The sequence below is a fragment of the Dendrobates tinctorius genome, unplaced genomic scaffold, assembly GCF_039654945.1.
Source record: "Dendrobates tinctorius isolate UK_male_01 unplaced genomic scaffold, ASM3965494v1 ptg000200l, whole genome shotgun sequence".
Taxonomy (NCBI): Eukaryota; Metazoa; Chordata; class Amphibia; order Anura; family Dendrobatidae; genus Dendrobates; species Dendrobates tinctorius.
The window spans coordinates 2578719-2594731 of record NW_027361867.1 but is presented as its reverse complement, the minus strand read 5'-3'; the positions used below and the strand labels follow the sequence as shown (position 1 = coordinate 2594731).

At 48.1% G+C, this 16013-nt stretch overlaps 1 protein-coding gene across 1 annotated transcript; it reads right to left on the bottom strand.

Moving 5' to 3' along the window:
* Positions 1-1973: 1973 nt before the first annotated feature.
* On the bottom strand, positions 1974-4428 carry LOC141056858 (uncharacterized). Its single transcript, XM_073553322.1, has one exon. It carries the CDS (start codon positions 3811-3813, stop codon positions 2944-2946), a length of 870 nt encoding a protein of 289 aa, XP_073409423.1. The 5' UTR covers positions 3814-4428; the 3' UTR covers positions 1974-2943.
* Positions 4429-16013: the final 11585 nt, after the last annotated feature.

Below are 16013 nucleotides of genomic sequence, written 5' to 3'. Positions count from 1 at the left end.
TACACTCACTCTCCAAGCCTCTCATTTCTACGGGTTTCATCATCCTCACCAAAGGCATCAGCAGGAGACTATTTAATATTGACCTACAGTTAGGTCCATATATATTTGGACAGAGACAACATTTTTCTAATTTTGGTTCTAGACATTACCACAATGAATTTTAAGCAAAACAATTCAGATGCAGTTGAAGTTCAGACCTTCAGCTTTCATTTGAGGGTATCCAGATTAAAATTGGATGAAGGGTTTAGGAGTTTCAGCTCCTTAACATGTGCCACCCTGTTTTTAAAGGGACCAAAAGTAATTGGACAATTGACTCCAAGGCTGTTTCATGGACAGGTGTGGGCAATCCCTTCATTATGTTATTCTCAATTAAGCAGATAAAAGGCCTGGAGTTGATTTGAAGTGTGGTGCTTCCATTTCAAAGGTTTTGCTGTGAAGGAAACAAGCGGTCAAAGGAGCTCTCCATGCAGGTGAAACAAGCCATCCTTAAGATGCAAAAACAGAAAAAACCCATTCGAGAAAATCTACAGTTTGGTACATCCTGAGAAAGAAGAAAGCACTGGTGAACTCATCAATACAAAAAGATCTGGGCGCCCACGGAAGACAACAGTGGTGGATGATCGCAGAATAGTCTCCATGGTGAAGAGAAACCCCTTCACAACAGCCAACCAAGTGAACAACACCCTCCAGGAGGTAGGCGTATCAATATCCAAATCTACCATAAATAGAAGACTGCATGAAAGTAAATACAGAGGGTTCACTGCACGGTGCAAGTTACTCATAAGCATCAAGAATTAACAGACTAGACTGGACTTTGCTAAAAAACATCTAAAAAGCCGGCACAGTTCTGGAAGAACATTCTTTGGACAGATGAATGTTGTGAGTTCATTTTCCCCTTCACCATTGAGGTCTGATGAACTCCCTCTTCTGGTGAAGGAAGGTAGTGAGGCTGATTACCAAGCAGAATGATGATAACTGGGTGACTGGAATTGCTGACTGGATATAAGGCAGCCGACGCCCTTCTGCCTTGCGGGTGATTTCTCTGAGGGATTCTAGGAGACCAGTCTGATTCCTGCTCCTCAAAAGCTAAGTTTTCTGCTCTGCTTTTTGCATTTGTATTTTGGGTTTTTTTTGCCTTGTTTTTCTGGATTTCTGCCATTCCCTGCTGGGGTGACCAGAATTCCTTTTTGCTCTGTCTTCAGAAAATACCTGAGTACTGATATAGTCTTTTTGAAGCCTAGCGTCTTCAGGGCTTTTTTCCCTATCAGTCTGTTGGATCTTGTTTTGATAGGGTTTTTGGCGGTTTGCAGACAGCAGATTTTCTATCCTGTCCTATTTAGTTAGCTTGGGCCCCATCATTTGCTCAGCCTATCTTTCTATCTGTGTGAGTGTTTTTTCATCTTGCTTCACCGTCATTATATGTTGGGGGCTGCCTATTGCTTTGGGGTCTGCTCTGGGGCAGTTTAGATTTCCCTTTCTGTCTTTAGGCTATTTAGTTCTCCGACTGTGATCGAGGGGTCTAGGGCACCGTAGGAACCCCCCACGGCTACTGCTAGTTGTTGTTGATAGGTTCAGGGGCCTGCAATCCGATAGCTGCCAACTTCTCTGGTTTTCTGGACTTAGCTAGTGTTTCTGTTTTTGCCTCCTACGGTGACTCATTCATAACAGATGAAACCAAGATCAACCTCTACCAGAATGATGGAAAGAAAAATATGGCGAAGGCGTGGTACAGCTCATGATCCAAAGCATACCACATCATCTGTAAAACACAGCGGAGGCAGTGTGATGGCTTGGGCATGCATGGCTGCCAGTGACACTGGGTGACTAGTGTTTACTGATGATGTGACACAGGACAGAAGCAGCCGAATGAATTCTGAGGTATTCAGAACCATACTGTGTGCTCAGATCCAGCCAAATGCAGCCAAACTGATTGGGCGTCGTTTCATACTACAGATGGACAATGACCCAAAACATAAAGCTAAAGCAACCCAGGAGTTTATTAAAGCAAAGAAGTGGAATATTCTTGAATGGCCAAGTCAGTCACCTGATCTCAACCCAATTGAGCATGCATTTCACTTGTTAAAGACTAAACTTCAGACAGAAAGGCCCACAAACAAACAGCAACTGAAAACCACCGCAGTGAAGGCCTGGCAGAGCATCAAAAAGGAGGAATCACAGCGTCTGGTGATGTCCATGAGTTCAAGACTTCAGGCAGTCATTGCCAACAAAGGGTTTTCAACCAAGTACTAGAAATGAACATTTTATTTACAATTATTTAATCTGTCCAATTACTTTTGGTCCCTTTAAAAACAGGGTGGCAAATGTTAAGCAGCTGAAACTCCTAAACCCTTCATCCAATTTTAATGTGGATACCCTCAAATGAAAGCTGAAAGTCTGAACTTCAACTGCATCTGAATTGTTTTGTTTAAAATTCATTGTGGTAATGTCTAGAACCAAAATTAGAAAAATGTTGTCTCTGTCCAAATATATATGGACCTAACTGTAGGTTAATATTAAATAGTCTCCTGCTGACGCCTTTGGTGAGGACGATGAAACCCATAGAAATGAGAGGCTTGGAGAGTGAGTGTATATGTCACCTCACCCTATATACTGAGATGTGGGGTATATGTCACCTATTGACTAACCTTCAGGGGTGAAATATGGGTATAGTTTTACATTTGGAATTAATAAAGTTTGGTTTTATCCTTTTGTCAGCAATCATGAGGAATGACAAGAGACAAACCATTTAAGAAGATACAATTTTGGTTAAAACTATTCCAACATTATGAACATAAAAAGGCTTCTCCCCATGTGACATCTCTGATGTTTATTAACAGTTGATTTCCAAGTAAAAAATTAAGAAAATGAAAAAGGCTTCTCCTCTGCGTGACTGCTATGATGGCGATCAAGGAGCGCTTTCCAGGTAAAATATTTCCTACATTCTTAACAGGAAAAAGGCTTCTCCCCTGTGTGAGTTCTCTGGTGCTTAACACAAACTGATTTATTGCTAAAACATTTCCCACATTCTGAACATGAAAAAGGCTTCTCCCCTGTGTGAGTTCTTTGATGGGTAACAAAATATGATTTATGTGCAAAACATTTCCCACATTCTGAACATGAAAAAGGTTTCTCCCCTGTGTGAGTTCTCTTGTGCTTAATACAATCTGCCTTACTGTTAAAACCTTTCCCACATTCTGAACAGGAAAAAGGCTTCTCCCCTGTGTGAGTTCTCTGGTGGGTAACAAAATTTGATTTATGTGCAAAACATTTCCCACATTCTGAACATGAAAATGGTTTCTCCCCTGTGTGAGTTCTCTGGTGCTTAATACAATCTGATTTATTGTTAAACCATTTCCCACATTCTGAACAGGAAAAAGGCTTCTCCCCTGTGTGAGTTCTTTGGTGGGTAACAAAATATGATTTATGTGCAAAACATTTCCCACATTCTGAACATGAAAAAGGCTTCTCCCCTGTGTGAATTCTCTGGTGCTTAATACAATCTGATTTATTGTTAAAACATTTCCCACATTCTGAACAGGAAACAGGCTTCTCCCCTGTGTGAGTTCTTTGGTGGGTAACAAAATTTGATTTTTGTGCAAAATATTTTCCACATTCTGAACAGGAAAAAGGTTTCTCCCCTGTGTGAATTCTCTGGTGGGTAACAAAATTTGATTTCTGTGCAAAATATTTCCCACATTCTGAGCATGAAAATGGCTTCTTTGCTCTAGGAGCAGTTTGTTTTTTATTGCCTCTTTTGTGACTTTGATTTTCCTTAGTAGTCAGTAATGAATCAGAAGATGGGACCTGTTTCATAGGATCAGATGACAGATCTTTGCTGTGAATGGATGATGATATATCTGGAGTAATGCCATTCACTTCAGCTGTATCTTGTAGGATCTGAAGATCATCATATTTAAAAACTGAAGATGTCAGCTGTCCCTCTGATCTCCTGGTACAGTCATCTGCTAAGTTAAAAAAAAACAATTATTTTTTATTAAAATATCCTTGAGTTTTACATTTTTGAACATTTCTACTTAAACTGTCCATAATAATGGCAAGCTATGTAAAAAACTTTATTGACCAAGACAATGAAAGTTCCCACTGTAATTTAAATCCTTGTTGGATGAACCAATAGTGTGTGGTGTTCAACTGTTTGTTCATTCTGCCTCCCAAATATTGAATAAAAAGAAACTAATCAATGTTACGTAGGTGAAAATACCAATTCTCATCTCACAAAAAACAAGTCCCCACTCAGGTCGATCATCTGTCAATGGAAAAACAGAGGTTCCCACACTATTAGTGGCTCAAAGGCTGTTGAAAAGCAACAAGGTTTCTATAAACCAATCCAGCAAAATCCGCTCTCACTTCTGAGTCTTGCAGTGTGCGCAAACAACATTTAGGATCCCTGTGTAACACATGCACAGGGAACTGTCAGAGCATCTACCGGCATGCTGGAGCTTACAGATGTGACGAACAGCCCACGGCTGTTCGTCCACTTACGGGCGACGACTAACGGGGGTCCCGCTGCCACCAAAACGCGACGGACAGCGGACCCTGTGTCACCACTATGTCACGATCCCACCACTGACACCGGTGTATCAGCGGACGGAGGGACGTGACACAATGCCGGCACACGGCTATCACAGGCGCAGTGGGGCTTATCTTAGTTATCCCACCACTGGCACCATGTGACAAAAATATCCAGCAAGCTAATCTCGCTCTACAATTTGCCGCAGGGGGAGTTTAATTTGGATGCCCCACCACTGCTATCAATCTTCCAAGTTCTGCGGGGATTTGTGTATATCCCACTTTCTCAGTTCCACTTTGGAACTCGCAGCTCTCCGGCGCCCCCCTTACCCTCAGGTCAGTCAGGGAACTGCACCTAGGATAATTAGTCGCCGGACGGGCTGCCTGTTGTGAACCGGCAATTAGGCTTCTGCAGTAAGGGAATTATCAATGCTGTGGCTGAAGCCCCTTACTCAGCAATATAAGACCCTTCTAGACTGCCAGCCAGCCGTAATAGCCATACACAACGCGCTGCCACCAGTCACGGTTACTTAATTCACAGTGTTAAATTAAGAGGGTCCGTGGCAAACCCCTTGAATTAGTAGCGATTATCTATCAAAGGCGTATAGTTCGATTCTTAGAGCATGGAGACAGATCTAAATAATTTCATTTATTTTCCGAAAGAGGACAGTGATTACAGATAAAAGTTGCTATAAAATTGAGACATAAAATATGTACAGTACAGGTATAAAATAAAAGTGGAGAAAACAAAGAGATTACACTCACAGTTCCATATTGTTCCTTAGGCAGACCATGCGGCTTTAAGGGGGGAGGAGCCACACGTCTCCATTCATCTGGAGTTCTTGTCAGCACGGACTCTGCAGCTGTTCTGAGCTGGTTTGCCCAGGAAATGCCTTATAGACTTTCCTATGTGACATCACGGAGAGGTGCATTCTGGGTTGATCCCACCTCTATTATCCAAGTTATGTTTTGGCTACAAAACTTAGATTAGCTATAACTTTATGGGAGAAGCTGGTATGGACTCATCAGTGGTATCATGTTTCCCAGCGTAATGAGCCCATCAAGAAAACATCAAACATCTATGCGATATGACCGTCCATTTGGGCGCAAATCATATCTCATGTTCTGGGCAGGGTGGAACTTCGAAAGAGGCACGGTATCGAAGCTGGGACCGCTCAGGTTACAAAAATATGATTTTCATATCTCTACTGGGTATGGTTTTCGTAATATGACTTTTATGTTTCCCATATACCGGCATACAGCCTGTGTTTTTCCGAACAAAGGGATCCCTTCCCCCTGCTCTTCGAGAGGAAGTTGGTTTAAGGTTTCAGAGCTAGCCCAGGCAGGGGGGCACTGGTCAGTGTGTGAGTGAGCCATGGGCGAAAAGAGGAGGGGGGAAGGTGCTGCATGAGCTGACAGCCTGCATTGGCATAGAGGGCTGGATTTTTCTGGAAAGTTACAACAGAAAACATCATATTTTGTAGACAAAACCCCATACCTCACAGACATTGTACATCACACCTCCCCCCTTAAGAGGGCGCTAAGGAGGCATTACCTCTCGGTAATCGGCCATGCGCACCTCAGCGGGTTCGCCCCGGCGGGACAACCCATCGGCATTGCCGTTTTCGCTGCCCTTCCTGTGTTTTACAGTGAAGTCGTACTGTTGAAGGGCAAGGCTCCAGCGGAGCAACCTTCCATTGGTTCCGGACACTGTGTGCAACCAGCTCAGAGGGTTGTGGTCGGTTACCACCGTGAAGGCGCGCCCATACAGGTAGGGCTGCAAACGCTGCAGTGCCCACACCATGGCCAGACACTCCTTCTCGATGGTCGAGTATGCCACTTCCCTCGGCAAAAGTTTCCGGCTCAGGTACAACACGGGGTGCTCTTGGTCCCCCGAGTCGACCTGGCTAAGCACAGCACCGAGGCCAAACTCGCTGGCGTCGGTCTGTACCAGAAACGGGCGACTGCTGTCGACTGCTCTCAACACTGGAGAGTTGCACAGGGCTGCTTTCAAAGCTTGGAAAGCCGCCTCACAGTCATCTGTCCAGTTGACTGTTTGGGGTAGCCTCTGCTTGGTGAGGTCAGTCAAGGGTTTGGCAAGGGCGCTATAGTCCTGTACGAACCGCCTATAGTACCCTGCAGTGCCCAAGAAGGACTTCACCTGTTTCTTGGTCCTGGGGGTGGGCCAGGACACGATTGCGTCCACTTTTTCTGGCTCCGGACTCATGGAACCCCCGCCTACCCGGTGCCCCAGGTAGTGGACCTTGTGCATGCCTATCTGGCACTTCCCCGGCTTGATGGTCAGGCCTGCCTGGTGAAGACGCTTGAGCACCTCCTGGAGGTGCTGAAGGTATTCCTCCCAGGTGGAACTGAAGACGGCAATATCGTCTAAGTATGCCACGGCGTACTCCTCCAGTCCCCGAAGCAGGTGGTTGACCATCCGCTGGAAAGTGGCAGGGGCATTCTTCATGCCGAAGGGCATGACCGTGGACTCGTACAGTCCAAAGGGGGTGATAAAGGCGGATTTCTCCTGCGCCTCAGGGCTCAGGGGAATCTGCCAGTATCCCCGACTCAAATCCATGATGGATATGTAGTTGGCGTTTGTCAACCGCTCGAGCAGATCCTCGATGCGCGGCATCGGGTGGGCATCAGAGGTTGTGATGGCATTGAGCCCCCTGTAGTCCACACAGAACCGCGTGGTTCGATCCTTTTTAGGCACGAGGACTACAGGTGAAGCCCACGCGCTTTTTGACCGTCGAATCACCCCCAGCCTTAACATCTCATCGATCTCTTGGCGCATGACTTGTTGCACCGTTTCAGAGATCCGATAAGGTGTTCGCCGTAATGGGGCATGATTCCCGGTGTCCACCTCATGAACCGCTAACTCCGTCCTCCCAGGACGGTTGGTGAACACGGGCCGGAAGAGTTCCAGGGTGGCCATCAACTGCAACCGCTGGGACACGGTGAGCGAACCACTTATCTCCATGTCCTCAATGGACCCATTGGCCTTGGCCTGGGCCAGCATGTCCAGGAGGGAATCTTCCTCCCCATCCTCTGGCAGATTGCAGACCGGTAGGACGCAAGCTTCACGTTCGTAGTGCGCCTTCAGCATGTTGACGTGAAAGGCCTTGCGCCTACCCCGAGCATGGTCAAGCGTGACCACGTAGGTGACCGGGTTGAGCTGTTGGTGGACGACGTATGGGCCTTCCCAGGCTGCCTGAAGCTTATCCGTTGGTACAGGGACCAGCGCCCACACCTTTTGACCCACCTGGTAGGTCCGCTCCCGGGCGTTCTGGTCGTACCAGTGCTTCTGGTCAGCCTGAGCCTGCGTCATGTTGTCATGCACCAACTGCGTCAAGGTCTGCATCTTGTCACGGAAGCGCATGACATAATCCACGATGGACACTTCTGTGGGGTTTGGCTCATCTTCCCAGGATTCTCTTATCAACCCAAGGGGTCCCCGGACTCGCCTGCCATACAGGAGCTCGAAGGGGGAGAACCCGGTCGAGGCCTGCGGAACTTCTCTGTAAGCGAACAGCAGGTGTGGGAGGTACCGCTCCCAGTCGCGCCCTTGGGTCTCAACCAGTATGCGGAGCATCTGTTTGAGGGTACCGTTGAAGCGTTCACACAAACCATTAGTCTGTGGGTGATACGGACTCGATACCAGGTGCGTCACCTGCATTTTCTCACAGAGAGCCTCCATTAGGCGAGACATGAATTGGGGCCCTTGATCGGTAAGCATCTCCCTGGGAAATCCTACCCTTGAAAAGATGGTCACCAGTGCGTCAGCCACCTTATCTGCCCTGGTTGAAGACAGAGCTACTGCCTCTGGGTACCGGGTAGCGTAGTCTACCACGGTGAGAATGTATCGCTTTCCGGAGCTGCTGGGGACGGACAGCGGTCCTACAAGGTCCACCGCGATTCTCTGGAAAGGCTCCTCTATCACCGGCAAAGGAATAAGGGGAGCCTTAAGAGCAGGCCCCGCCTTACCCACTTTTTGACAGGTGGCGCAGGAGCGGCAGTAGTGTGTTACATCTGTCCCCATCTTGGGCCAATAGAAGTGTTGAGACAGCCGTGCCTTTGTTTTGCTGATCCCCAAGTGTCCAGCGAGTGGAATCTCATGGGCAATCCGCAACAACTCGGTTCTGAACTGATAGGGGACGACCAGCTGTCTTTCCCTCAACCACTCCTTTTTAGGATCTCCGGGTACTGTCTCCCGGTACAACCTTCCTCGTTCCCAGAACACCCTCTCCTTATCAGACTTGGAGGTGGGCGTCTCGGCGAGACCTCTCAATTTCTCCAGGCTGGCATCTGAGTGCAGAGCAGCCTGGAACTCCATGCTGGAGGCTGCCAGAAGTGACGTCAGGGTACCTCCTTTACTGGGACACTCTGGAACCGGCTCTGGGTTCACCTCTGGTTCAGTCTCTCCTGTAGCAGCAGAGGGTCCAGAAGACAGTGCGTTACCTGCGATCTGGGCACTCTGACTGCGTGTGACAGCTGCTATGTATGCTGTCTCCCTGGGGATTTCTGCAGACCCACCAGCTGGTGCTGCCCTGGGCTCTACCTCCCCATCCACCCCCAACACTTCAGGAGCAGTGCTACTTATGGGCCAGTTACCTTCCTCGGTGGCACTGGTCAGCTGCATGGCATTACCTTCCTCATGGTCCCCATGCACCTCCCCATTTCCTTGAGCACCGTTGCTTACTCCTGCCAGGGGTTCCTCAGCCGTCTCACTCCGCAGAGTGACGGGGCTGAGCACTTCGGTACCTGTGGACACATCTACCGCTTCAAAGAAAGGGTTAACGGGTTCAGTCGGCACAGATACATCAACATCATCATCATCCTTCCTAGGAGAAGAATGGTTATCAGTTTGCTTTGGTACATTCACATCAGCATCAGCATCGTACCTGGGGAAAGAATGGTTGTTAGTTGCATCATTACTCATCAAGGCATTAGCAGGTAACACATTCAGTTTCCCATCATCAACATCATCAGGGTTAACGTTACCCTTATTATCAGTTTGGGGAAGGGTGTCAGGGACATAGTATGCCACCATCCTCCCCAAGTCAGTCCCCAATAAAACATCAGTGGGCAAATTTTCAGACACTCCCACCTCCCTCAACCCGCTCCCGGCACCCCAATCAAGAAAAACTCGTGCCACTGGCAAGGGACAACGGGTGCCTCCAATCCCGGTGACAGTCAGGGTTTTCCCCTCAACAAACTCTTCAGGGGCCGCCAGTCCAGGACGGATGAGGGTTCGTTCAGCCCCGGTGTCCTTGAGGCCTGTAGCAAGACGGGCCCCCACCTGAACAGGTTGAACGTTGTCATCAGCCCTCCCAACCACACCTCCCACCAAAAGAACAGAGGCGTTGGGCCCGGGGGCCTTGGCTGGGGGGTTCTTCGGCCTATCCGGACAGGTGTAAGAGAAGTGACCAGGCCGCTTGCAGTGGTGACACAGGCGACTGTCAGTAGCCGGCCTGTTGTTGGCAACAGGGACAGGGCCTCCGGAGGGACGGCTAGCTGGGGCATTGGGGTTGGTTGCTGGCTTACCCCCTTTCCAGCTGGTGGCGACTGGCCTCCGCGTCTCGGGCTTCCGGTTGGCCTCGTGGTTGTCGGCGATCTGCGCCGCTTTGTCCGCGTTCGTTGGTTCGCGGTCCAGGATGAACTGTCGGACCTCAGCTGGGCAGAGATGCAGGAACTGGTCTTTGATCATCAGGTCCCGTAGCTGCTCAAAGGTTTCAACGGACAGTCCATGGATCCACTGGTCAAAGTGGGTCCTGAGTCCTTGCACCACATCACTGTAGCTATCGTGTGGGCCACGTTGGAGGTGTCGGAACTTCTTTCGGTATACCTCAGGTGTCAGCCGGTATTTGGCGATCAGCGCCTGCTTTATGGCGTCATAGTCGTCATCGGCTTCTGGCGGAAGAGAAGCAAATGCCTCCAGGGCTTTGCCTTTTAGCCCTGGGGTCAAGTACCTTGCCCATTGGTCTCTAGGCAGCTGGTACTGTCTGCAGGCTTTCTCAAAGGCTCGCAGAAATGTGTCCAAGTCCCCATCCTTTTCCATCACGGGAAAATGCTCTGGCCGGGGTTTAGGAGTCTGGACGCTGCTGGGCTCACTGCTTCGGGCTGTGGGGGCATTCCCACCCCGCTGGAGTACCTCCAGTTCATGGGCCCTCTGCGCCTGGCGCTCGGCTCTCTCAGCCTCAGCTTGGCGCTCACGTTCGGCTTGGGCCTCCTGCCGATATTGCTGGATCAGCCTCACCCGCCCATCCCTGTCTTCGGCGGGGAGTTCGTCCAAGGCCATTTGCAGATAGGGGTCCACCCCGTTCTGGTTGAATGTGGGGCCAGCGCTCAGGAGTGGAGCCTCTGCTGCAGCCCCATGGCAACTTGGGCCAACTTCTGCGCTCGCTGGATTCTGGCCGTTGTCCAGCTGCACTAGAGCCGCGATCATTTGATCTTTGGTTCCTCCTGCGGCGTCTATGCCTCGGTACGTGCATAACCCAGCAAGGGTGTCCTTTTTCTGCTTCTGATACCACTCCACTGTCATCGCCGCCATGGTTGCCAAATAAAAGATAGAAAAAGAAAAACGAAGAAACGGGAGGGGGATACTTGCAAGTACACACTAATGTCTCAGGACTAGTAACCACTGAGTCTGTTCTCCAAAACCTATGATGCAGGATTCCCGCAGGAACCGTGCAGGTCTTTAGTGAGAGGAATGATTGCTCAAACCAAATCACTAATGCTCTAGGATTATCCCACCGCTCTGCCACCAATATGTGACGAACAGCCCACGGCCGTTCGTCCACTTACGGGCGACGACTAACGGGGGTCCCGCTGCCACCAAAACGCGACGGACAGCGGACCCTGTGTCACCACTATGTCACGATCCCACCACTGACACCGGTGTATCAGCGGACGGAGGGACGTGACACAATGCCGGCACACGGCTATCACAGGCGCAGTGGGGCTTATCTTAGTTATCCCACCACTGGCACCATGTGACAAAAATATCCAGCAAGCTAATCTCGCTCTACAATTTGCCGCAGGGGGAGTTTAATTTGGATGCCCCACCACTGCTATCAATCTTCCAAGTTCTGCGGGGATTTGTGTATATCCCACTTTCTCAGTTCCACTTTGGAACTCGCAGCTCTCCGGCGCCCCCCTTACCCTCAGGTCAGTCAGGGAACTGCACCTAGGATAATTAGTCGCCGGACGGGCTGCCTGTTGTGAACCGGCAATTAGGCTTCTGCAGTAAGGGAATTATCAATGCTGTGGCTGAAGCCCCTTACTCAGCAATATAAGACCCTTCTAGACTGCCAGCCAGCCGTAATAGCCATACACAACGCGCTGCCACCAGTCACGGTTACTTAATTCACAGTGTTAAATTAAGAGGGTCCGTGGCAAACCCCTTGAATTAGTAGCGATTATCTATCAAAGGCGTATAGTTCGATTCTTAGAGCATGGAGACAGATCTAAATAATTTCATTTATTTTCCGAAAGAGGACAGTGATTACAGATAAAAGTTGCTATAAAATTGAGACATAAAATATGTACAGTACAGGTATAAAATAAAAGTGGAGAAAACAAAGAGATTACACTCACAGTTCCATATTGTTCCTTAGGCAGACCATGCGGCTTTAAGGGGGGAGGAGCCACACGTCTCCATTCATCTGGAGTTCTTGTCAGCACGGACTCTGCAGCTGTTCTGAGCTGGTTTGCCCAGGAAATGCCTTATAGACTTTCCTATGTGACATCACGGAGAGGTGCATTCTGGGTTGATCCCACCTCTCTTATCCAAGTTATGTTTTGGCTACAAAACTTAGATTAGCTATAACTTTATGGGAGAAGCTGGTATGGACTCATCAGTGGTATCATGTTTCCCAGCGTAATGAGCCCATCAAGAAAACATCAAACATCTATGCGATATGACCGTCCATTTGGGCGCAAATCATATCTCATGTTCTGGGCAGGGTGGAACTTCGAAAGAGGCACGGTATCGAAGCTGGGACCGCTCAGGTTACAAAAATATGATTTTCATATCTCTACTGGGTATGGTTTTCGTAATATGACTTTTATGTTTCCCATATACCGGCATACAGCCTGTGTTTTTCCGAACAAAGGGATCCCTTCCCCCTGCTCTTCGAGAGGAAGTTGGTTTAAGGTTTCAGAGCTAGCCCAGGCAGGGGGGCACTGGTCAGTGTGTGAGTGAGCCATGGGCGAAAAGAGGAGGGGGGAAGGTGCTGCATGAGCTGACAGCCTGCATTGGCATAGAGGGCTGGATTTTTCTGGAAAGTTACAACAGAAAACATCATATTTTGTAGACAAAACCCCATACCTCACAGACATTGTACATCACAACAGACTCTAAGAAGAGTTTTGCAGTGGCTGTTAAACAGGGACCTGCAGACACTAATCGTTTTTCTCCTGAGTGGCAGAAGACTACAACTCCCAGGGATCCTTGTTCCAGTGAGATGATAGAAGAAGGGAGGAGGAGGGACTTGAGGGAGGACGCTGAGGAGAAAGTGAAAGTAAAGAGGGAGAGGAGAGAAAACGTGGCTGCTGCTGCTGGTTATGAGAAACAGAGCGGTGTGGATCTTGATTCCCCTAAGTTGCAGAGTGTGGGGGACCCCGCGGAGATACCAGTGTTGCCGGAGAGAGCAAAGATCCAGAGAGTTCTGCCCGCACTCCCATCGGATAAAGGTCTAAATCCTGCAGCCCTCAGCTGGAGTCTAAAGAATCCTCTGATTGTTGGAGACACAGTGAGTGTTCTGCTGAGACTTGTGATACTATCAGCGCAACTTACAGTGAGTACACTGCAACCGAGACTATTGACAGCAACATTCATTTAAGTGCACCTACGTTTTCTACTTTGCGCGCCAACCTTCCTTTGCGCGCCAACATCCGTGGCAACTGGGCCCCAACGGTCGAACTGAGTAAATGCAAAAGAGGGGGAATTGGGCAAGTTATATCTGCAGGGTTGGGGTTTAATTAGTCTTTGATGGGTATATGACTTTTATAGAGCACAGTAAATCGCATTGTATGTTTATTCCTGTAAATCCATTTTAATTCTGCTTCATAGCAATAAATCTGTTAAACTGTTTTAATCCTGCTTCCTGAGTGTGTTCCGAGCTGTGGCAGGGGTTTCCCGAATCAGCCCCTGGCAGAAGATAACTGTCCTTCTGCAGCCCAGAGACAGAGCTCCAATCAAGATTCGGGTGGAGGCACTGCGTACAAAAGAGGTGAGACCCCCCATAACACCCAGGGTACAGTGGTAGCCATAAAGGGGTGTTACACCTGTATTTAGCAATATTATATATCCACTTAATTTGCGGTGTGTGTCTCCTGGAGCACAATCTGGGCACTATGTGCTGGGTAATAAAATGGCAAATGTGTAATTTTCACTCTCCAGCATCCACTGCGTGTTAATTCCCAGAAAGTGGCTGTGGAGTCAAAATATTCACTCCTCCTAAGGATTATAACCCTCGGTGAATTGATTTATAAAATGGAATCACTTTATGGGGATTTCTACTATTCTGGTTTTCTGTCATTTAGTTATATTAGGGCTTCTGCATATGGTGTGTCCAATCTCATCTGGGATCTGTTCCTTCTGTCCAGCTGGAGTAATCTGCTCCCTACTTCAGCCAATTGGAAAGTACCACACCCTACTAAAGCGCAAAGCACATGGCCGGAATCTGCCAGATACAGCGCTGTTCTCCTCTGGTTCAGTCCTCTGTGCTCAGCTTGCGGCTTGTGTATTTGTGTCCTGTTGTGACCGTGGCCCGTTTCCTGACTACTCTTGTGTCTTCTGATTCTGTATTCTGTCCTTCTGGTTCTGATCTAGCTACCTGACTATTCTTCTCACCATCTAATACCACAGAATAGCAGGTAACACCATGGTCCAAGCCTAGGGGTCCCTGTGTAAGTCCAGATTCCATGTGAGGGTGTTAAAGGGCGATGAGCAAGGCAATCCTTGGGATATGGCAAGCAGAGAAGATAGAGCCAAGCATGTTCATGGTGGACATCTTTTGAGTTGCCAGGTGACCATGAACAGTGCTCCCAATACATTGTGTCTGCAAACTATTCCAGCAAGATCTGCATTCAAATAGCTAAATGGCGCTCCTTCCCTTCTGAACACTGCCATGTGCCCAGACAGTAGTGTACAACCGTATGTAGGGTATAGTGCAAAGCTGGAAAATAATTTGTAAGATCCATTTGTTTCCTATTATCCTTTGTGAAGAATTCCAAACTTACCACCACATAAAGTGACACACGTCAGATATTAATAATGGGGCCTGATTAGGAACTACTGAAATGATCTAACTCCACAGTCTTCATCAGTAATAAATGAGTAGCTAGTGGTGAAACCTCTCTGGTTTAATTAGAGTATGGGGCTCGGAGACTTCACAATCTATACTATCGTAAGCTCCAATATTTTCTGACAGATGAGTTTCAAGAAGAAATATTAGGCATTTAAAGAGAACTGTGTATAAGGCCGGTTTCACACGTCCTGATATTTCTGGTACCGGAGATGTCCATGTGTGTAATACTTGTGGCACATGTGTGACACCCGTGTGCCGCTCGTTTGCAGCATCAGTACCACAAGGACGGCCGGCAGGGAAGAAGCGCTACAGTACGCGCTGTTCCCCGGCGGCGGGTGCTGAAGACGCTCTCATCATTCTCCTCTGCTCTGCCGGCGGGGAGAATGATGAGAGTTATATTAAAGTCAGAATGATGACAGCAGGTGGGGGCTTTTGGGACTATTACTCCCATCAACCTACACCTGCTGCTGCTAAGAACAGTGACAGCAGGAGCGGATGATGGGAGTATTCCTCACCCACTGCCTGCGCTATAACTAAATAAATGAATGAAAAAAACGGCATGGGTTCCCCTGTATTTTCTATAACCAGTCTGGAAAACTCACAACTTGGGGCTGCAACCCTCATCTGTCAGCTTCAGCAAGGCTGGTTATCAAGAATAGAGGGGTCCCCACACGTTTTTTTTATTATTTAAAGAAATAATTTAAAAAAAACAGCGTGGGGTCCTCATCATTTTTGATAAACAGCCTTGCTAAAGCTGACAACTGGGGGCTGGCATTCTCATGCTAGTAAGGGGCCATGGATATTGACACCCAGCCTAAAAATAGCAGCCCACAGCTGTCCAGAAAAGGCATATCTATTAGTTGCGCCAATTCTGGCACTTTGCCCGGCTCTTCCCAATTGCCCTGTAGTGGTGGAGAGTGGGGTTCATATTTGTGGGGTTTATGTCACCCTTGTATTGTCAGGTGACATCAAGCCCACTACATAGTTATGGAGAGGTGTCTATAAGACACCTATCCATTACTAATATTATAGTTATATGGTGAATAAAGACAAAGCCAGAATAAAGTCTTTTATTAGAAATAAAACAAAACACAGTTTTTGTTTTTTATTTAAAGCTAACAGAGAATTCTCACGGTGATCTGCTGTGAAGTCACTTAGCTTGAACTG